At 37.9% G+C, this 23,205-nt stretch overlaps 1 protein-coding gene across 4 annotated transcripts; it reads left to right on the forward strand.

Annotated features, from left to right (window-relative positions):
• The first annotated feature begins 1,933 nt into the window (after nt 1–1,933).
• Nucleotides 1,934–21,478, forward strand: si:dkey-19b23.10 (transcriptional-regulating factor 1). Of its 4 annotated transcripts, none has more exons than XM_051720337.1 (12): nt 1,934–2,194; nt 8,816–9,716; nt 13,265–13,386; nt 13,904–14,053; nt 15,280–15,503; nt 19,521–19,672; nt 19,792–19,895; nt 20,032–20,092; nt 20,178–20,266; nt 20,357–20,491; nt 20,641–20,741; nt 20,884–21,478. In XM_051720337.1, the coding sequence occupies exons 2-12, from the start codon at nt 8,906–8,908 to the stop codon at nt 21,287–21,289; spliced, it is 2,355 nt and encodes a 784-aa protein (XP_051576297.1). In that variant the 5' UTR covers nt 1,934–2,194; nt 8,816–8,905; the 3' UTR covers nt 21,290–21,478. The 4 variants fall into 4 exon arrangements, with proteins under 4 accessions (XP_051576297.1, XP_051576314.1, XP_051576288.1 ...); XM_051720328.1 differs by lacking the exon at nt 1,934–2,194 and adding an exon at nt 7,217–7,789; XM_051720345.1 differs by lacking the exon at nt 1,934–2,194 and adding an exon at nt 7,884–8,291.
• Nucleotides 21,479–23,205: the final 1,727 nt, after the last annotated feature.

Consider the following 23,205-nt stretch of genomic DNA (forward strand, 5'->3'; position numbering starts at 1 on the left):
TAGATGTTCAAATAAAGACTGAACAAATTGTATTAATGCTTCTTGATTACATCAGTTTCATAATGTGCTTTCTAATGTAATCTTTTTTTATATTTGTTTCATAATTTTCATCATCTTTTTAAACAGCACTGGCATGTATTTTTTTCCTAAAAATAAACTGTGCACATTTTTGCATTATTTGGATTATGTAAAATGTTTATCCAAAGCATAACATTTTTCAGTTTTGAACAATTGCTTTTCCCTCTTTTGGACAATCGAAAGTGTTTTTATAAACTACATTAAGCTTTTTTATATATAGTACTGGATAACAATGAACTAGATTTTGTAATCTTTGGTTTGAAATTCATTAGTAATGTAAATCTACATTAAAAACAGAACCAATAAACATATGCTGAAATGAATGTGTTGTATCATAACTGTAAATTTTTATTAAATACATTTTAGAGGTTACTCATAGTTTGAATTCAATATTTCTCCACCTAAGTGACTGTCTTAATAATTTGATTGTGTATGATTGTGTAACTCAGTACAGCTGTGTGTTTGCATGTGTGTGTGCGCACACACACGCTTGTGTTGATCTCTGAATGTCAGCGGGGGTACAGTGATATTTCAGAGTCGACGGAGAGAGCGACGTGTTTCTGGTAAAACACGATGTCGCACTCTTGAAATGACAGCGTGTGGTCTCAAGTCTCTCTGTGTTACGTGTATTTGTCAAACGTGTCCATGGGTGTGTGTATGCATGTGTTCGTGTGTGTGTCTTTTCTGTGGGGATGGTGGTTTCAGTTTGACTCTGGGCAACTTTTGACGGCAGTGAATCTGGATTTTTTTTTTTTTTGAGAGTTTGAAAGAGGAGCCTTCACACACAGCAACTTATCTTAGAGTTACATCTTTAAGTTAATCCATTTAAAAAAAAATGAAATACAGAAAACCTCCTCGTGACTATGAACCTCAAAACTCAAAACTTTGAACCTAAAAACTGATTTGTATTGTATTGCTCAGACATTATGAGGCTCATATCTGCCTCTCTCCTTCTTCTCCTTTCTTTTCTGTAAGAGAGAGAGAAAGAAAGAACGCCCCCTCTCGCCCTGTTGATGTGAAACTCCTCACAGAACAATGCCCAGTCATGCCTGACTCTCGATTTTACTGCTACAGCCTACTCACATTCACTAGACTTTATTAAACCCTGTTTTCTTCAACCTCATCTTGATCTCAAAGTCATCATCCTCATGAGCATCACCACCTCCATTATCACTACCATCATCATCATCATCAACACTAGACTCATCTGTATTGTTTTCAGCATGAGTGTGACATTCACTACAAAATATATTGTTCTCGGACTGTCAAACATAATCTCTGCATTCAAGAGTAATTCCCCCTTAAATAAAACTGGGCATTTGTGTGGGCATCTGGCAGCTGTGTTGCAATTTTAATAACCAGCATTTTCATATCAGTATCATCCTCATCATTATGCCATCATCCAAAACTGTGTATTCAGATTTCACCTTCACTGAAGACTTTCTCTCAGCAGGCCACGTCCATTTTTGCCATTCAGTTGGAAAACCTGCTTGTTATCTCAACTTTCTGAATCGCTTTTATTTTGGTTTATTAGTATCATTTACATGGATAGGAAACCATCATAATATATGGAATCGGTTTTTTTTTTCCGCTGTTTTCCCCCCTTTTATCCAAACTGGCAGCATTTAATGATGTTACTGTAAGTCAAATCAAGAGGGATAAGAAAAAGAAGATAAGAAAAAAGTAGAGGTAAAGATGGGTGCTTTGTCAAACTGAGAGCTGCCTCTGAGGTCTGGGTCAGAGCAATACAGTTTTGTCTCTCTCTTTCTCTTTCTCTCTCTCTCTCTCTCTCTCTCTCTCTCTCTCTCTCTCTCTCTCTCTCTCTCTGTCTGTCTGTCTCTCTCTGTCTCTCTTTCACGTATGATGTTTTTTCTCACTTGTTTCCAGGATCACAATGACGAAGGCTTCAAATGATCAGAGGAACCCAAAGAAGACTGCCGCACCGAAAAGCTAACCATCACCAACGCCTCCGCAGAGCCTCTCTATGTCTTTCTCGCTGTTTCTGTCTTACCTTAACAGTGCATCACTCCTTTATTCACTTGTGCATACCGACATGTGTGTACAGCCCAGCTCACAGAGTTCAACTGTCCTGCAGGCCTTGAGTTAGCTCTGAGAGGTAAGCGCCATCTTACTCAGTATAAGAAAAAAACAACATAGAACATTAAGAGTTAGCAAGTGCTAAAATTGACCTACAGACATGCCAGCACACTGTTTTACAAGTACATGTATTATAGTTTTGCAAACAAAGTTGTATAAGTTACAGACATGGCTGTGCTGGCACTCATCTTGTTTGCTTTTATGCTTTAATTGTAAAGTGATGCAGATGTGTTTTGCTTGTGCTTGAAAGTCATCTTTCATTATTGCTCCAGACCCGTAGACTTACGCAAACAATTGCTTCAGATGTAAACACACAAGCCAAATGGATCTGTTTGTTGCATTAAAGAGATCATGCATGGGCGCAAAGGCCTTGTTTTAGAATACGATTGGAGGATTGAGGATATCTTTGCAACTTAATGTGATATCTTTTTGACAGTAATGTTCCTCACTTTATCTATGTTTGTTTCACACCTTCAAATTAAGCTTTTCTTGAGTTTAAGCCACAGCGTAATGTGCTAATATAGTTTATATCTTTTTTCTACTAGTCAATGCTAATAATAGTTTTCTCCATGAGCATATTGCAATGGCTTCTGCAAAATTCCACAAATAACACTGACAAAATAGTTGATTTATTTTTTTAATAATATGTAAACTTGCGCATGTATGTGAAGTCATCCTCACAAGAAACGGAATTTGATCATCACACAGAGAATCATGAGAGAATAAGTTGTTTGAAAAGCTGTTCTCGGATCTGTGTTCCATTACTACTAACAATCTAGGATAAAAATATGCTTTCTAATCTTTAGAAAATATGTTTTTTATATGTGTAACTTTAATGATCATTTCTGTCTTCACTCACCTTGTATATGTGATTGGAGTGAAGAATCTCCAATTATGGGTCAGATTTTCTCGAGCCACTAATATGTGCAAGGTTCTTCACTTTAAAACATACAGCAATCAGTAAAGGTCTAATAATTGACAGTAGACTGTGCATGCTAATTATATTAGAAACCCAGAGACTTTATAGTGTAGGCCTACAGTATAATTGACTGTACAATCCTTCCGTTGCTTGCGTATGTTTTAGACCTTAAAAAGCAAGGTCTAATTATTGAAGCTTGCCACTTTCTAGTTGTATTTTTTTTTAAATATTTAGCTGAGTATGATGTCATTTTGCAAAAAGCAATTCAAAATTATAATTTATGAAATCAGAGCTCACCTGAAATATACACAAATAATTTCATGCAGCCGCCTCAGTTGCCCTGCTGCTGTTCCAATGTAATAGATTACTAATGCATGCAATGCTGACTCATGTAAATGTGTATAATAAATAATTGAGCACAATAAGGCACAATTAGTATCAGTGACTAATAGTGCAGGCAGGGGTAAAACATTTCCACAAATCATTTCAGAATCCCCATTTTTGCTGATTTAGTTTCAGCTTTGTGCCTAATAATTGCAATGATTTCTAAGCAAAATTTCTGATTTTATTCTGCAAGGCTTATTTCCTGTGTATTTGTCACTGAGGCATAAATTAGCCTTAATATACTTAGGTAATGCTGCTGCCCAGAATGTTGGTGTCGAGACATACCCTAGGCAAGAATGATCGTTTAAGTCCAATATAATTTACGTTTTTATTCTACTTTCTAATGAGTGGTGAAACAGCCTTATTTAATCAGGTGCTTGATATTTCTTGAAATAATCATTTCTTGATATTCTTACTTAATGGGTGTTGCCCACCAACAATAAATAAGCACGATTATGTAAACAATGAAAGGCAAACAAAAATTTTAGAAATGCATAGACTACAAATGTACAAGAAATATAGATTTTTGCCTATTCTAGATTTTGCCTATTCTAGACTGAATTTATAAGAAGTATATCATGATATGTTCGGACAGTCAAATTAATGATGCAATGTTCCTGAATTCCTGGAGAAATTGTTGAATTGACTTTGTACAATAAACTGATGTTGTACAATGGACTAATAGGAGAAAAACTGATGAACAATCACAAAGGTGTAATTAGAGACTGAATTCAGTTATACCCGTGATTAAACTGTTCTATAATAGTTGTAGCTATAGAGTATCTCCCTTTCATAAAGTGATGAGATCATATTAAAATGGCTCAGTATAATTCATAAAGATTTATTTAAGTTCAACAGCTCCTTTTTCCTTATTATATATATATATATATATATATATATATATGATCATTTTCATATTTAAAAAAAAATAATTTGAGCGGGACCCATCAAGGAAACCTAATCATGTAATCGTATTTGTAAGAGGGTTCATACAAATGGCTCATTATAATTTTTTTCGACTTTTAATGTTTGACTTATCTAATTTACATATAGCATATTTATTTAAATAGTATTTACAATGTTTTGATTTTTTACCATGAACACTCATACATTTGAAACCTTAGAAGTTAGGTTAATTTAACAATTAAAAATACAGATTATAAAAAGGTTCCAAATGATGCCAGATGAGAACATGTTTAAGTGCTACGGTTCTTTAGAAAACCAGCTGTGTACTGGTACTTCAAAGAACTCTGGAGGGCTTCACTTTTCCTCAACAAATGATACCTAGAACAAATATGTTGATTTGAAGAACCTATAAAACAACATAAAAAAAAAAATTTATCTTCAAAGAACCATAAAGCCAACTTAAGGAACCTAAACAGTAAAAAATGGTTCTAAGAATAGGGAAAGATAAGATGAGAATAAGGTTCTTTGCTGAATTTAAAGTGCTGCAAATAAAGAACCCATAACAAACCTTTATTCTTAAGTGTGTAGACACCAGATAAGGGGTAATATGTAAGAAGCCTTATAAGAAGCCTTTGTGTGTGTGTGTGTGTGTGTGTGTGTGTGTGTGTGTGTGTGTGTGTATATATATATATATATATATATATATATATATATATAGTCATGCAAATTTGAATAATCTGTAGATTAAAATTTTTTACATTTACATTTTTGTCATTTAGCAGACGCTTTTATCCAAAGTGACTTACAAAGGAGGAACAAGACAAGCAATTTGTCATACAAAAGTCAACAATATATTATTTGTTTCTCTTTCAACTGATCCACCATCATTACTGCCAACCAATAACCAAATTATTTTGTGTTTGGATTCAAGAAAGCTTGGAATTCAAAAGGCAATTTTGGAGTTAAAATAAATTATATTTCTTTGTGCTACTGTGGGAAATTTATCTTTTTTATTTTTTATCCTGTTTTTACAATACATCATATGAACACACACAAAACAAAACAAAAATACTGCAACACTTACGGATAATAATGGATACGTAAACGGAGGTCTATCAAAATACTAGTGTGGTGGCAACCTTTTGCTTCTGCAAAAAGGTGATTTTCCATTATAACTATATTCCTAAAATGACACTGAAAAAATTACAAAAGGCCACCACTAAAATGTGTAATGTTGCAAAACTAAAACACTTCCTAATATTATGTGCTATTCTAAACCGAAGAGGTCATAGGTACAGAGCAGGGCAGATCAGGATGGCCACATAAATTTGCAGTCATGTATTCCCATTTTCTTCTCAGATTTACGCTTATGGTGACAAGTGGTCCTATCTTTCTATATGTTTAACAGTGTAATGACATGGCAATTGACTCCTAGAATTCAATAGAAAATCCTTTTGAGCTGAGCTATTGATTTGCTTCTTGCATTAGCTGTTGTAAGTTTCACTGAACATTTAAATACGTGAGTTCTTACTCTTCTTTCTGCAAAACTGGCCTGCATCATCGGAACATTTCATTTCGCATCAGTCTACAGTAGTCTAATGAAGGTGAAGATTCTAAATTCATTGTAAGTCACTCATGTGAAACTTGAATTTCTTTTGGGGGACTAGCTTGCATTTGACAAAAAGTACATTCATTTATCTGCGTAGCCTGCAGCATTCACTCACTAGGGTGTTTCACACCTAATTCTTTTACTTGTTCAGTGCATTTTGTCTGTGACCTCAAACTCTTTGCATGCACTTATGAACATTGTCAGATAGATAAGATAAATGGTTTGATAGCATGATAGTGATGGAGAGGAAAAAAAAGTCCAAACCACTTTGCTGCTTTCCCCCTCCTCTGTTGACTCTTTCACACATATGACAGAAAACTAGAAAACAGCCTCCACACTCCTCTTTCCCTCAGCTGTATCCTATATTTTTATTCTCTCCTTTTACTCTCTCCTTCACATGCTTGCCACCTTCTCCAGTATTATCTGATGACATTTTTAGGGTATATCACATTGATTTGAGGTCATGGAAAAATGATTTTTTGGCATGTCGGTACAAGGGTATTTTGAGTGTCCAAATAAGTCTATAGGCAAAACCCTCGAACTCTTTGTTCTTGGGTATTACAACTTCTACTAGGTTAAATAAAAGAGGCAAAAGCTGGTAAGTAGGGCAGCGAGAGTGAAATATCTACATTTCTCTGATTCAGGAATTCGTCTGCTCAGTGTATAGTCTTACACCTTTTTTCTTTCACCCACATTATGCTAATAGTGAGGTTTGTGTAGGTGACTTCTGCAGGTACATTCATACTGTACTTACCACTGAATTAACATCACCCTCATCAGCCAACACTTACAAACGTAAAACCTGTACGGGGGCTGTCCAGATTTGCCGTCTCTTAAAGTTTTATGTCCAAGACAATATGCGTGGAGACGTGAGTGGGTAGACCTGTAGTTTTTACCTCTCGTTCAAAATAAAACAGTCTGTCAATGATTATGAACGAACGCTATTGCCGTTACAGACAGATTTGCAGTTTAAACAATACAAATAAGTTAACTTAAGAAAGAGAGAGGCAGAGAGAGTGAGAAAGAAAGAGAGAAGGGAGGGAAACACTATATGTGGGTGGAAAAATGGGTGAGGAGAAAAGGCACGGGTAAAGCTGCGGTATGGAAACAATTTGTATATTGTGGGTATAAGAGGGATACACTTGCAGAAAGAGGCAGAGAGAGCGGAGGCGGGGTGTACGGAGGTTTCCCTTGTCCACTTTCTTTTCAGTTGTTGTTTCCTGGTCAACTTCCTGTCACGTGATTTTGAGCAACAACAGATTCTCACTGGCATAAACACAGTTTGTCTTTTCACCCACACAAATGCATACACACATATACTCACAGATGGAATGATTGATAGAGAAGATTAGATATTTAAAATGCAGCATAAAATTTAATTAACAATTGAAGAGTTCAAACACATAAATTCAAAAGTACACAAACATGTTCTCACTCTTACCGACACACACTTGACAGGAAGCTTTGCCTCTCACTTATGTCGTATACACTTACACGCATGCCCACGCCTTACCTGCCTGTTTGACTACTTTTATGTTCTTTACACTCAAGTGACTAACCACAACAGATGCTAATCTGAAGAGAACACTCTGAGCCACATGCACAATAGGTCTCATAACCTGCCAACATCACTGAAGACAACACTCTTAAATCCTGAATCTTTTGTGAATTGTTATAGAGTTAAAACTACAGTTACGCTGGATTCAGCATCTATTGTGCTTGCTCTCCTGTGTTTGTCAAACATGAATGAGAAACATCATGGACCTAGAGAAGATATTGGTGATCTATGGGAGTCTGTGAGTATACAACTGATTGCTTTACTCTGTAATGTAGGACAACAGTTAAAAATAGACAGAGAAGGAAAGGGGGTTAAAGGATGGGAGGAGAGAAAGTGGGAGAGAGATACTGAAAGAGAGAAAGAGAGCAGGAGAGAGAGATAGAGGGAGATCCATGACTGTTTCCTCAGGATGTGGCTTTCGGTTCAGGGTTTTAAGGGAGGGGGTGACTCTATGACAACCGAAGTGTTACCTTTTGATCGGTGGCACCTGCAAAATAAATATGTGTGTATGTGTGAGAAAATGTTGTCACGTTTATGTAAAATGTGTTTGTGTGTGCACAAGCAAGAGAGAGACAGAGAGAGTGTCTGCTTCCACATGTGGCAGTACTTTAATTTAGTTAGTTGGAGACATGGGTAGTACACGCCACACAATTCAGAGTGACAGGTCAATATGAAAAGATAGAACAAAAACTGAAACAACAGATTATGGAGAGAGGAAGAAAATGGTGAGAAGAACACTGGTGAGTAGAAACATTAGAAAAATTAGCGTGAAAGTCAGATTGTAATTCTTAGAATGATGAAAGAGAGAAAGTAAAGAACTAAACATAAGCCATTGAACAAACAAAGGCCATTGTGGTCTTTTGCTGAAAGAAAATATCTAAAACCAACCTGAACTGGTTTGTTAATCAAGCTGGCCTTGTCAAGCTGGTCTTTTGGATGATTTTAGAGGGGTTTTGGGCACTTTTCAACTGGCCAGGTTGGAAAACTTAGGTTGGTTTAACCTGGTTCTTTCAGCAGAGTTCTCTCAGTTTCTGAATCACTTTGTCTTTCCTTCACTGGAACATTGATGGACTCCTGTTTAAATTTGGTCTTAAAAATCAACTGTTACAGAGGTAGAATTGGAAATAAAAAGAAAGGTTTCTGTGGGTGAGAAACTTCTCTTACTGTCTCATTTGTTTGTGTGGTTTGGTTCAAAGAGTATTAACGTTTGTGAGGAAGTAAGGGTTTTTATGACTTTTTAATAACTTTGTGTATCTTTCCACAGTTTTCAGATGCTATGACTGTCCTGTAACTGCTGCAGTCTTGCTGGTCGAGGGTATTTCAGCCATTTGCAAAAGCCACCCAAACACACCACATGGCTGATCATACATCATCCCAGCCCTCTGAGTCTCTCTCCTTTGCTCCTATGTTCCGACCTGAGACAGAAGTTCAAAGGTCAAGCCACAATCTTTACCAGCAAGGTTCAATGAGTGGGCTGAGCCAGTTTGAGGTCTCCAACCACCTGCCATGTGAAACCAGTGATGGCACCGGAAGCACTATGAATGGAATAGATCAGTCAGGGAATGCATCTTACTGGGGGAATATGTCCCCAGTCTCCTCTGTGGGACTGAACAGGAACAAGGCACAGTCTGGAGTGTATGAGAATGACTGGAGTTCTCACTGCCACCAGCAGGAGGCAACAGAGAGTTATGAAACAACAGAGCATCAGCAACAGAAACTGGATTCTTTCTCCGAGGCTTTTTGCAATCGAAGCACCTCTCGAATGATGGGTGGAGGAGATCAGAGTGGGTTCAGCACTCCTTCAAACAACTCTACTCCTCCTTCACATGCTCTCTCCTTCCCTATTGTTCTCAGCCCACCTCCAACGCCTCTGCCTCCTTCCTCCTTTTCTCCTCCCAAACGACATCAGCACTTCCTCTCTGGGCAGATACTGAGCCAATCGCAGATGCTTACACCGACAGATGGGTCACTGCAGTTCTTTCCCTCTCTACCCTCCCCTTCCACTGGCAGGTTTAGTTACCCCATTTGGCTCCAGCTGCCAGCAGAAGGCAACGAGGGTGTTGACATAACCCAGTACCTCCCACAAGATTCTAGCCCTTCCCCAGGTTATTCAGACCATGCAGAACTCCATATGAGACAAATAAACTCGCCACCAAAAGGTTCAGGTAACGTCAAGTCATTTTTCAAAGCAGCACACATTTCAAACCAACAATGTAACAATTGTAATAGACCTATGTTGAAATTTTGACTCAAGCCACAGAGCATTTTGCTTGTTTTGCTACTTTCCCACCTGTAAGGGCCAGCATAGCTGATCATCAGCCTATGTTGTGTTTTGGATGCTTGTTACAGTATGGTGCTGTGATCCAACAATGGTGTGCTGGCATTGGGCTTCTTAAAGGTGTGCACTCAGTAATTTCTGTGTTTATGTTGCCCTGACACCTAGCATGGTAGATGCAGCATCATGAAAGAGTAAATTACCAGTGAAATCTAGTCATATGATTTAAACATGGTGGCGCTCATGAATGTGAGCCTAGCATGTAAATTTAAAAACTTAGGATGGCAGGGGAAGAGTTATTTGTATTGCACTGCTTGATTGGGCGATTCAGTAATATTCATCAGGAAAGCACTACCTGATTAGTCAGGAGAAACTATAACCCAACCCAATCCCTAAACCTAACCCTAACAAATCAGGTAAGGAGTTTTTACCCTATGGAAGTATATTAATGACTAGTGGTTGACCAATACATCACCAAGACCAATAAATTGGCCGATGCGATAAAGAATATCGCCAATTTATCTGCCTCTGCGATATATTGGTCGACCACTTGATAAATGTTCCTGTTCGGCCATTTAGTTTCTCAAGCCACAAGGGTGCCGAGAATCACCTGCTTGGATGTGAAGGAGATTTATTGTTACATGCCACTGTGTTACTGTACTACAATAATAGATCGGTGTACAGCAACTTCTTATTTAAACTGTCCCGTATATATCAGAACCGTGACAGACGTGTATGGGCTCATGATGTTTAAAGTGCCCACGTGTTTCATTCTCTTTCTCTCTCTCTCCTTAACAGTTTCCTGTAAACTTTAACTCTCGTGTCTAATGATAAAAAGGCAAAAATCTATAAAATTTTCATCATACACCATCTGCAATAGGAGTGTAAAAAAAATATTGTATCGTATTGTATCATACGATACGAGGCTCACTATACAATACCATATGTATCATACGATACATAAACAAACACATTATAGTGTAATTAAAACCAAGAAGCGCAACACTAAGAGCTGCGAAACAATCTCCTCTGTGGTGAGGGAGCACTGAGCGCTCACAGGGAAAACAGAGCAACATATCTACAGTATATAGGTAGATCAATGGCAAACACCAGGTGGATTGTAGTGTTACAGCTTGTCGAATTTGCCAAACAACGGTGTCATGTCCCGGCGCTACAGTACATAAAACATGTCATTTTATTTACGCTGACATCACCGTGCAAATCAGTGGATTTGTGAGGCAGAAACACAGCAGCAGAAAAGTTGCATTTAACAGCCAGCCTCTCCCAGATGACACAGAGCATAACACTGAGCAAGACGCTCTTAAGTAACAAAAACAAGCTTATTGAAAAATCTGACAATGTAAGAAACCCACGATTACATGAGACTTATTATTCTCTGGTTTTGACGTTGAAATATAAACGGGTATGAACTTGCGCACATGTTTAAGCGGGTAAAAACGGCAGTAAAGTTTACATGCAAAGTGAAACGGGGATGAGGCCCAAAAAATTGTGTGCCGATCAGTTTTTGCTCAAGCCGCAAAATAATACTGGATTATGTACATATATCGTAAAACCAGAGGTCAGGTTCCTCTCGAGTTTTTTTTTTTTTTTTTTTACACCACTAAATAACATTGAAAGGAGTTTTTTCCTTGATGCAGTCACTTCAGCTTGTTCACAGGGGGCTTTCAGACAACAAGGCATGATTTTCTATAAAGCTGCTTTGAAAATATGTTTATTGTGAAAAGTGCTATAAAAATATAAATTACTTTTTTTTCTCAAGAAAACATGAAAATTGTGAGTTCATATGAGTTTTTCTCATCACAGTCAAACAGAATAAATGCAGTGCTGTTGGTTAAGTTACTTTATTATGGAGCTCTGCTTTTTGTTGCCAATGTCAGACACCGCTGTGTCATTTACGATTTAGAAGACATTTATGTTTAATAAGTTTGAGAGAAATATTTGTGGGCACTGTTTTATTTATTTTTTTAATCGTATTGTATCGTGAGGCTTTGTATCGTATCATATAGTGAAATTTGTGTATCGTTGCATGCCTAGTCTGCAAATATGTCGATATCTCGTTTAAACAAATGTAATTCACAAACCTAACTAAACTTGCACAAATCCAGTGTTTTCTTCCTGTGGAGTGCTCATATATCTTCCTTTGAAGCACATATTCTATCAGCCTGACCAACACTTTGCTCCTCTGACCCACGAGTGTTGATGGTCAGTTCGTGGCACTCCAGTAGGCGATCTGGGCAGTGTAAACTGAAAGCTGTCAGGAGATTGCTGCTCGCTGGATCCACACGAGTGTGTGAGAACAACTTCAAAGTAAAAGTGCTTTACTTGCGCTCAAAGTAAATGTCATATTCACTGTGCACTGTATGTACAATTAGTTTGATTTGGTATTTTGTGAGAAAATGCGATTGCTAATGCGCACATGACGTCCGTGGTTGCTGGACTACTGTGTGCACTGTTGTTATTTCCTTCTTCCTGATATATAAACAACTTCTATATGTGCAAATAAATTACTAAAATGGTATGACTAAACAGAAACCAGGAGAAACTGATATCTACCATTTAAAACATACAAATTCCTTTTTTTTTTTTTCAAAATTTTTTTTAATTTTATTTTACATTTAAAGTGTTGTGTAAATTTTTTTGTAAATATATTCATAAATAAAATTGAATTCATTGTGTGATATATTGGCATTATATTGGCCACCCTGCTCTCTTAGATTCTTAAAAAGTGTCTAAGAGCACCAGCATCAGAATTGTCCATTAAAAAACCCATATCTGTCCCCAACAATTAATGACAAATATTTTTAAAACAAAAAAAGCATGCCGTATTGCAGTGGTTACATTTTGGGGGGGCTGAAATTTAACATGGTTGTATTTTTAAGATCTGAATATTAAAAAAAAAAACATTTCACAAAAAATGTCATTAAAAATTCAATAACAAATATTCACCAACCAAAGTTACTGAGTGCACCTTTAAATGGATAGTTCACCCAAAACTTTTAATTCTGTCATAATTTACTCATTCTCGTGTCATTTCCAACCTGTATGACCAGCATAAAAATTATTTTCAGCAAGATTTTCATTGGAAGTTTTTTGTTGGACTCAGATAAAGATAAAGATGCTTTATTGTCATTGTATACAATACAAAGTAATTTATTTTGGCAAGCCTCAGAGATAACACAACAGTAGATCAACAGTATTACACAGTAAAAATGCAAGCAACAGTAGAAACAAGTGAATAAAGATAAACTATAATAAGAACAAAAAACAACTGTATTCACAAAAGTGAGAGGTTATAGTATATATGTATAATGCACATGGATCATTGATACAGTGAGGCAGATAGATATATTGGATTGATAAATTGTTATTAATTTCATTAAAATGACTATTAATGAAATGAGTGCTTTCCTTGCTTAGACTGTACACTGCAGATGTCCCTCAGCTCTGCACTGGCTCAGCATCATCATCCACAGTCCTGTGTACAGCTCCAGCTGGGTCACGAGCCCGGGACATCCGAAGATCACATGACATGGCCTCAGGTTTGTTAACTGAACATTCAGACATGATTTATTTCTGTCTTCACCAGTGTCAGCCTGGTCAATACTCAAACTTCTTAAACTGATGCACCAATTGCTTCAACATCATGGCAGTTGTGCAGTTAAAGGGATATTGTACTTCACCCAGAAATTTAAATGTTGTCATTATTTTCTCACCCTCATGTTGTTCCAAATAATTATGAATTTCTTCAATAGAACACATGACGAGATGTTAGAAGGAAAGTAAACCTCAGTAACTATTCTCTTTCACTGCATCTTTGTCCATACATTGAAAGAGAATGGTGACTTAGGCTGTCAGTCCTTGACATTCTGCCTAACATCTCCCTTTGTGTTTAATAGAATAAAAAAGTCATATGGCTTTGGAACAACATGAAGGCAAGTAAATGATGACAGAATTGTAATTTTTGAGTGAACTATCCCTTTAAATCTGGTTTGGCTACCATTAATTCTACAACCACTTGTTTGTTTCACTCTCGCTCAATATTTTTCATCTTGGCAGTTGGGGCAATTATCCCATTCATTTGGACCTCTTCACCAGTCCAGCCTCAATGGGCAGGAATCAGGGCCAGGAGAAGGGTCAAGATTCACTTGCAGGCTTAACTTCAGTGCTGGATCCTTGGATAAACCTCTGGGGTCTTTCAGTACACAGGCATGTGACCATATGTGGCTCTGTGCCTCAGTGTCTCCATTAAACATCAATGTAGATGCCAACTGTTTTGATTATCTAACATTGTGCAGCCGTTTGAATACAGTCATATATACACAGCAACACACATAATACAATCCATGCTGAAACGTGACGTGATGCCCACACATATCATCCTGCACTGATGCAATCAGGAAATGTGTTACATTTCAGTCACTATTTACTGATGTTGGGATGCCTTAACAGAGGCCAAATCAGAGACACTGGTCTTCACAGGCACTACATCACATCTTCCACCATCTGTTTACTCCATTTGAGACACAGGTGTCCCAGCAAATGGCAGCAATGGAATGGAGCAACAGATGCGTTTTTAAAAGTTGAGCTTGTACCATTCTTAAAACGTGGCACATATCCAAAGAAATACATCAAAATGGTCAAAGACGTCAATCTAGTGCATGTTTACATAGAACAACAAATAAAAATAGCACCGATGGGAGCAAAAACATGGCCAGGATGTGTTTATACTCAAAACAATGGTGGTCTCATTTTAGGAGTGATAACTTGACATCACATCTTTTAAAAGTGACTAAAAAGATGCATGTTAGCGGTCAAAGCAGTTAGTCTATGTAAAATGTTTATGTGAAAAAAAAAGGTTGAAAAATATTCCAGGTGGGCACAAGGTTTACTGTTTAAGTCCCCTTTGGTGTAGAGGAATAGTAGACCCATCTGTCTTGTTCTCTTCTTTTCACCTTTCTGACTGAAGGCCAGTGGGCAGGTCAAGGGTATGATGATGTAAAATTAGGCATTGATATCTTGCTGTTGAGGCAGTCATGTGCTGATGTATTCATATATGTGACATCACAATGTATGGAAAATCCAAATTAGTCATTTTTGCAGCTTGGTTTAAATAAATGCTCTTTTTGTATTGAGGAGGAAGTTTTGAGTTCTGAAACTTATGTATTGTTTTTATAGTACAATGAACACCTACATGTCAAAAGATCAAGGAATATTTTATTCCTCATGTCATGACAACTTTAAAATGAACAGTTATTTACAAGTGTCATGGGATACAATACTTTATGTCAACTGTTACGCTGTGGCTGGCACTGCAGTATAAATTTTAACTTACAGTACTCATTCTTTAAATTTTCAAATGTAACTGCTTCAACAGATACTAACTTTTTTTTAACATCGACAATGCAAATGTATTATTTGTTTCCCTCACCTAGAATGTTCCTAATGCCGTATACACTGGAGTCCCTTTCAACAGTGTGATCCAGTTGGGTAGGGAGCTCATTGAGAACTGGGAAGGAACTATGTCTCACTATACGCCACCACCAGTGCTGAACCCCGCCCGCAGTGGCACAGGACTCTTCTGCAACCTTCTGTCTCCCCTAGCTGTGGAAAACAGAGCACAGTGGACTGAAGAGAGGAAACATGATTGCTCAAACGGGTGAGCATTAAGTTTTTGAATAGACATCACCAATACTTGTGCAAATTTTGGGGCTTCTCATCACAGTGGAAGCAAGGCATCAGAACCTGAACACTTAAAGTAAAAAAAAAAAAATTTAAGCTGAAGTGTGTAACATTTTCCATGTTAAAATACTTTCTCCTGTCCCAGCTTAATATGCAGAGACAACTATTAGTAAGCCATTCGTAGGCTGATTTCTTCAAAAACTATAAACACTTTGTCTCTGTTTGAATGGGTCATGAAATGCTTTTTCGTCGTGCAGCCCCTCAAAAATACAGCCATATTTGAAACTCAATAGGAAGAGAATGAACAACCCTACAATATTATAAAACAAACGAAAATGAAAACCGAAAACGAACGAAATTTCTTGACCAAATGTAATCAAAAACGGGAATAAAGTGATTTTCAGTTGTTCCGGATTTATTTTTAAAACGTAACATTTTTAAATGCTGGTAACCGGTTATAACCGGTTAATTTTGTCCAGATACTTTTTCATGAAACCAAACACCAAAGGGTTTATCACAGTACATTTTTGGAACTACACCACTTCATGTTGCCCAAAAAAATTAAACATGTTTTGATCCTGAAGGAAACTGCTGCATCACACATTTCTTTGCCTAACTGCCCACTGTGGATGTCACATTCTCTGAATGAAGACCTTTTTGTATGTATAACTATGTATAATTATTACATATACATTCACAGTTAATCCAGATACAAGGAAAATATTATTAGAGGTAAAAAGTACTTTTCTCATCTCAGTTGTTTCCAAGTCTTCACTGAATTATTGTTAGATATGATCAGTGTTGGGGAGTAACGGAATACATGTAACGGAATTACATTTATACATATAAATGATTCGATCCAAAGAGATTTTGAGCAGCGGTGAAACACTTTCTTATGATGCGTTACATTCATACGAGCAGACAGAGAATTAAGTTTGAAGTAAGTTTGGAGCAGAAGAAATAGAAATAAACCTCGTGTAAACTGTCAGCTTTACGCTAAGCTAAAATGCTATTTCTAGCCATTTTACATGCACGTTACCAGGCACAATCATATTTTGTTATCAAGAAAATTCACATTGGATCATCATTTCTTTTTTCTAGTAAGACCTTTGATATTAGATCAAAAATCATATTCTTGATAATAATTTTTGTATTGTTTTCCTGTAAAAATATCTAAATATCCTTAAAACAATATCAATTAGATTGATCTTGTTTTAGTAGAAACACTGCATAAGATATTTAGGCTTTTCAGAGAATGTACTTTTAACATGTGTATTTTGTCTTACTGTACTGGCAGAGTTTTTATAGTCAAAACAAGTGAAAAAATCTACCAGTGCTGAAGAAGTAATCCAAAGTATTTAGAATATGTTACTGACCTTGAGTAATCTAACAGAATATGTTACAAATTACATTTTACAGCATGTATTCTGTAATCTGTAGTGGAATACATTTCAAAAGTAACCCTCCCAACCCTGGATATGATGCATTAATACAGATATGATGCTGCCGGGTTTTGACAGAAGCAGATCTGTAAATAAAATATGTAACTGTCAATTAACTGCTTGTTATGATTTCTATGCCGATAAATCTACCAGGAAAAAAACGAGCTTATTTTCGCTTGTTTTGGTGAGGCAAGTGGCTTATTTTGGGCTTGTTTTTCCAGACCATGTTGCATGTTTCTCTTGCAGGATCTGGCAACATTGCAACTGGTATTTCAACCACCCATTAGTGCAGAGTACTGTCATTTTAAAAAGAACGTTATAACAGTTCTTTTATTTTGTTCTAACCGGTAACCTTTTGGAAAGGAGGCTGCGGAACTTTTGAACAGAAACGAAAAAATACTGTTTTTGCTCAGAACGAACTGAAATGAAAAACATTTTGTTTTAGTCCCTTCCATAAACTATCAAACAGTCCTGACATGTGAAATATTCGTGAATGAAACTGTTTACTCACTTTTGCGATTGAGTCCAAGTGTTTTTAACTGCCCCATCCTTCAATAACAGTTCCTTTGCAAAGCTTGAATCATATTATTACTGGTTCACAAGCAATCCTTGCTGATATGAGCTGAAAAAACATTCAATCCACACTGATGTGAGGCTAAAAACCACACATTCATAGTCCAAAGCACAATGAAGACACACACATCCAGTATCATCGTGCACTGAAGCTGGGAATGCATCAAAACAGTCAAAGGCGTCCATCTTGTGCAAGTTTACATACACCAACAATTAAAAATAGTGCAGATGGACGCAAGAACGCGTCCATGATGTTTGTGCTCAAAACAACAAGAGGCAGCAGCTGAATGAAACCGAATGGCTTCTCTTCAGATTTGTAATATGACACCTTGTCTTTTAAAAGCAGTCCGTGATATGTATCATAGAGTCAAAGACGTCTGTGTAGTGCATGTTTAAATACAAAAATTATTCAAAATAGTCCAGATGGGTACTAGGCGTTGATGTTTTTTTGCTGTAGAGGCGGTCATGAATTAATGTACCCCTAGTGACATAGGGAAGTTGCAGAAGTAGAGGAGGCATTTTGCAGCTTGGTATCAATAAATGCTTTTATTGCATTAGGGATTACATTTTGAGTTCTGGAATATACAGTATGTTTTTATAGTAGAAAGACCTCTTATATGTCAAAATATCAAGGAAAGTTTGATTCCTCATGACATGACCCCTTTAAAGAGCCCATATTATGCTCATTTACAGGTTCCTAATTTTATTTTGGGGGTTTACTAGAATAGGTTTACATGCTTTAATGTTCAAAAAACACATTATTTTTCTTATAATGTACATTGCTGCAGCACCTCTTTTCACCCTCTGTCTGAAACGCTCTGTTTTAGCTCCTGTCTCTTTAAAGCCCCTCTTTCGAAAAGCCCAGTCTGCACTGTTTGGTCAGCTGGCCCAGTCTGTTGTGATTGGTCAACTGCTTAGAGCGTGTGTCGGAAATGTAACGTCCCTTACCATAACTGAAGTAGCCCTTAGGTGGGCATTATGCAAATGTGTTACGTTGTGACATAGCTAAGTCACGGAAGTAATGGCTGGACTGCAAACCAGGCGTTTCAGGCAGTTCAGGAGCAGTGTTTTCTGTTGGAGAGAGTAACTCCCTTTGACGTGGACTTTGTCCTTTGTAACTTTGCAGACCTTTTACATGCACAAACAGCTATATTACACACTAAAGGAAAGGTAAAATCCCAAAAAGCATAATAGGGCCTCTTTAAAAACTGATCTGTTGATTTTGAGCAACCCGTCCAACCTGACGCAACAACTTTTATTTAACTATTAAATGTTTGGTGCGTGGAAAACAAGTTTGTAAACAATATTTATTTTTGCAATTCCATTTGGTGACCCTACTGGTGCAGACATTGCACACTTCAGCTTTTAAATTTATTTGACCACAATAATTTTATGTAAAAGAAGCTACATTTCCTGGAAAGTCTGTTTTTGTGTGTGTGTGTGTGTGTGTGTGTGTGTGTGTGTGTGTGTGTGGGCAGGTTTAAGTGGTTTACGAGGACTTTTTTTTAGGTTACAAACTGGTAATTACAAGGGTATTATGCTATAAATGTGGTTTATGAGGACATTTCTAGTGTCCCCATAATTCAAATTGCTTAAAAAACATACTAAATGATGTTTTATTGAAAATGTAAAAATGCAGAAAGTTTTTTGTGAGGGTTATGTTGAGGGGTAGAGTTAGGGGATAGAATCTATAGTTCATACAGTATAAAAATCATTATATCTTTGGAGAGTCCTCATAATGATAGCTGCACCAACGTGTGTGTGTGTGTGTGTGTGTGTGTATGTGTGTGTGTGTGTGTGTGTGTGTGTGTGTGTGTGTGTGTGTGTGTGTGTGTGTGTGTGCGTGTGTAAAGATTGGTTGGTTGAGTTGAATCTCCCTCATATAAAAAAAAAAAAGCAAAAAAAAAAAACCAAAACAATTATTGATGTTTAATAAGACTAAAGATTTCAAGTTTATTCTTGTCCCATTTACACCCAAGGTGTATAAATATAGGCCCAGAGTTTCAAGCTGAGCTGCCAGATCTGATGAAAAGAGAAGAGCATAGGGTGTGGCCAGAAGAATCAGTCAGGGAGGAGTTGTTATGGAAACCTTGGGTGGAATTGGAGGAGAATGACACCCTTTTAGAGCATGGTAATGACACATTTCACTAAATTATCATCAAACTAGTAGAACATAGAGTATATAATTATTGGATACCTTTCTCCAAATACATTAATCAGTGTGATTTCTAACAATCCACTATCCTCCAGTGGAGAATCTTCTAGACCTGAGTGCTTCCAGTGTTCTACCAGGAGGAGGTGCCAATTTGGAGCTTGCTCTTCATAGCCTTTCTCGTTGCCAGGGAAACATTCTGGTAAACACCCTGTTCCTTAAGAGTCAGTGTTTATAGATGTACATCACATGTACACAATTTATATATACCACAAATTATTCACACTAATAATTTTATTTTTCTCCTGCTACCCATCTCTACAAATCCCATGTAACAGGCAGCACTGGAAATGCTGTTGTTTTCAAATTCTGTTCCATCAGAAGACTACCACTACTCTGGTGAAAATAATAACAATAATTCTCTCAAACCTTTACAGTCAGCCTATTATAAAATTAGACTAATCCAGTGTCACTTTCCCTGTAGGCACTGATATGTGGACTTTGAGTGAACAAAGACTGTTCCATAAAGCATTTACAATCTATGGAAAAGATTTCTCCTTCATTCACAAAATGGTAATATATTAACCATTTTTAAACTCTTAAATCACTAATTATTGCATATTACAGCATCCATAATTCAACATCTTTCTGCATGCATGTTAGGTGAGGACAAAGCAGGTGTCACAGTGTATTGAATTCTACTACAACTCCCTGAGACTTTCAGAAAAGCAAAGGAAGCAGAGTGAGAGAGAAAAGGAAAGTTTGGAGGAAGAGAGAAATTTAGTCACCATCAGTCAGGTAAGACAAAGATCACTCCTGGTCACAACAACTCACGTAAATCCAAGGATCAGGTCAGAATCATCTAAATTTTAGCCAATATTGTCAGTCCTGAATCTTTTACAACACATTCATTTTCAAGTCACTTTAAAAATCTAACTCATTCACAGGTTTCTCCAGCTCCAAAGATGTTGGTTAACCAAGCCAGTATTGAGAGACTGATGCATACCCAACCACTTCCCACAAGCTTCCCCTGTAAACAGTGTGGAAAGTATGTATGGACAAATGTTCCCTGTGGTACTCTAGGGCTTCCTTACATGTCTGTTGAAATGTAAAGACCAAGGCTTTCCGTGAACACATTATGTTGGTGTTCAGTCGTTCACCATTTTTAACCCTGTAAATTGTACTTGCAGGATGTTTTACAAGATCAAAAGTAGAAACGCCCACATGAAGATCCATCGGCAACAGCAAGAGGACTGGAGGGAAAAACTGCACATACACCCAAACCAGCACCACAACCTTAATCCCACCAGAGCACTGGCTCATCCGAACCAGCAAATCCTAGCCCAGACCCATCATCAGAACCACATCCTGTCCCAAAGTCTTATTCAGAATCTGGTCCAGTCACAGACCCAGTTGGCTTGTCTTCAAAGCACAAAGACTCAGAGTACGTGCCCAAGCAGTAGTACCAGTTGCATGGATCCCACACAAAATCCACAGATTGTGTCAAAAGCACCACCCTTACCACTCTACACTGGACATCAGCAGACATGGGGCTCCCTGCACAGTGCGGAGACAGGAGGCCTGTTCTATAACTGAGGCTGAACTCTGATAAATGGGCTCCATACTCCACTCATGGAATAATCCATTGGCTAATGCCCAATAACTGATAGTCTAGTCTAAAACTGACTTGTATAGCATTTGTTTGAAGTCTTCAAATACAGTACCAAATATAATTAAAATATTAAAGGTTTTTCCATTACTGCAGACAAAATCTTTTAAAAGATAAAGGGCTCATTGTCACAAACCATTATATGAAATAACCATATACAGTATATCAAATTTAGATAGATAGATAATTTAAACCTGTTTGGGTGTAGAGTAGCATCTCTAGTTTCATTTAATATGCCTTTTTGTTTTTTTTATCATAAACTTTTTGCCGTGTCAGCACGATAAACATGTCACTCAAAAAATTCTTCAAGTAATTACCCTTACTTGAATTTGAGAATGTTTTACAAGCAATTTAATTCTATTCATTGAACCAACATAATTTAGTTAAATTAGGTCAAATCAATGTACTATAGTAGTCTTAACTCAACTTTATTAGGTTAGTCAAACTCAATTTAATGTTTACAACATTTAATTCTTATTTTGGTCCAACTTAAATTTATTAATTATTAGTAAATGCCAGGTGAGCAAGTGTAAGGACAGTGAAACTGATAGCAACTGCTTATCGAGCCAATCAGCACTGAAACGTCATTTTAATATGAAAGTCCATCTTCAACCTAAACACAAGCACCATTCCCCTTCTGTCACTCACTCGACATTGTGGGACTGGATGGGGTGAACAAAGGTTGAAATTAAGTTTTTTATTTAGCAAAATGAGAATAGGAGATTTATTAGTGTTTAATGTTCTGTTATATCGGTATTTAAAATGGGTGTCAGTTAGGCTCGTGTTTTGGGGGTTACTTACCATTGTGAAGAACGTCTGTCGTAACCTCCGTTCCCTGATGGAGGGAACAAGACATTGTGATGTAGTGACACTAGGGGTCACCCTTGGGAGCCCCAAACACCTCAGATCTTTGAGAAAAGGCCAATGAGAATTGGTGAGTGGAATTTGCATGCCAATCCCCCGGACATACGGGTATAAAAGGAGCTGGCTTTCAGATTTTTTCTTTGGAGCCGAGCAGTTGTACCAGTCCATTCACCTCCCAAGAAGCATTTGCTGTTGGATATACGGCGCATTCCAGTGGCTTTTCTCTCCTTTTGCACAGATCTGTGCAGATTACGCCCCTGGGCACTTCGACAGCGCTAAGAGAATTTATATTCCTGTAAAGAGTATATTTTCTCTATTAGAGAAAACATATTGATGTGAATGTCTTTTTAAAGACGCGTCTTTTTCAAGATGCCTTTCCATCTTTGTGTGATTCCTGGATGCGGTCGCTATCTCTCCGCTTCCGACTGCCACGGGTGCTGCCTCATGTGTCTGGGTCGTAATCACACTGAGGCAGCGTTCGTGGATGGTTTATGTTCTCATTGCAAGAATATGACCATGGCAACATTGCGGTCGCGGCTTTCCTTCTTCCTGGGGAAAGCCACTCTAGCCGCCCCCCGCACTGTGCCTTCTACCTCCGGGTACGAGGCCGGCCCGGCTGGCGGTGGAGGCAATTTGGGGGCTTCAATGGCCGCGGCTCTGCCGGGTAAATCCCCGTGGACCTCCCATTCCCCAGCACGCTCGTTTGCCCCCGGCGAGTTCTGAGAGGAGACCAGCTCACCCAGGGCCAGCTTAGTGTCCCTTTCGGAGCTCCAGAGTGGGATGAGTGCTCAATCGCTGCATCGGAGAGCGTACTGGCGATGTCAGACGCCGAGGACTCAACTGGGCTGCCACCTTCGGGTCGGCCCACCCAGTCTGAGGCTGACGGCGTGATGACCGCCATGCTTGCCTGGGCCGCCGCGTGTGTCGGGTTGGAGTGGCACCTTCCACCCTCCCCTGAGCCCTTGCGGCTAGATGATTG

Source organism: Myxocyprinus asiaticus, chromosome 2 (genome assembly GCF_019703515.2).
Source record: "Myxocyprinus asiaticus isolate MX2 ecotype Aquarium Trade chromosome 2, UBuf_Myxa_2, whole genome shotgun sequence".
Lineage (NCBI taxonomy): Eukaryota > Metazoa > Chordata > Actinopteri > Cypriniformes > Catostomidae > Myxocyprinus > Myxocyprinus asiaticus.

Excerpts from the sequence above, each read along its gene's own strand:
- si:dkey-19b23.10 (XM_051720337.1), top strand. The coding sequence starts at position 8,906 with ATGGCTGATCATACATCATCCCAGCCCTCTGAGTCTCTCTCCTTTGCT. Across the intron at positions 20,093-20,177 it reads AGAAGACTACCACTACTCTG|GCACTGATATGTGGACTTTG; the intron begins GTGAAAATAATA and ends CTTTCCCTGTAG. Across the intron at positions 20,742-20,883 it reads CCCTGTAAACAGTGTGGAAA|GATGTTTTACAAGATCAAAA; the intron begins GTATGTATGGAC and ends TTGTACTTGCAG.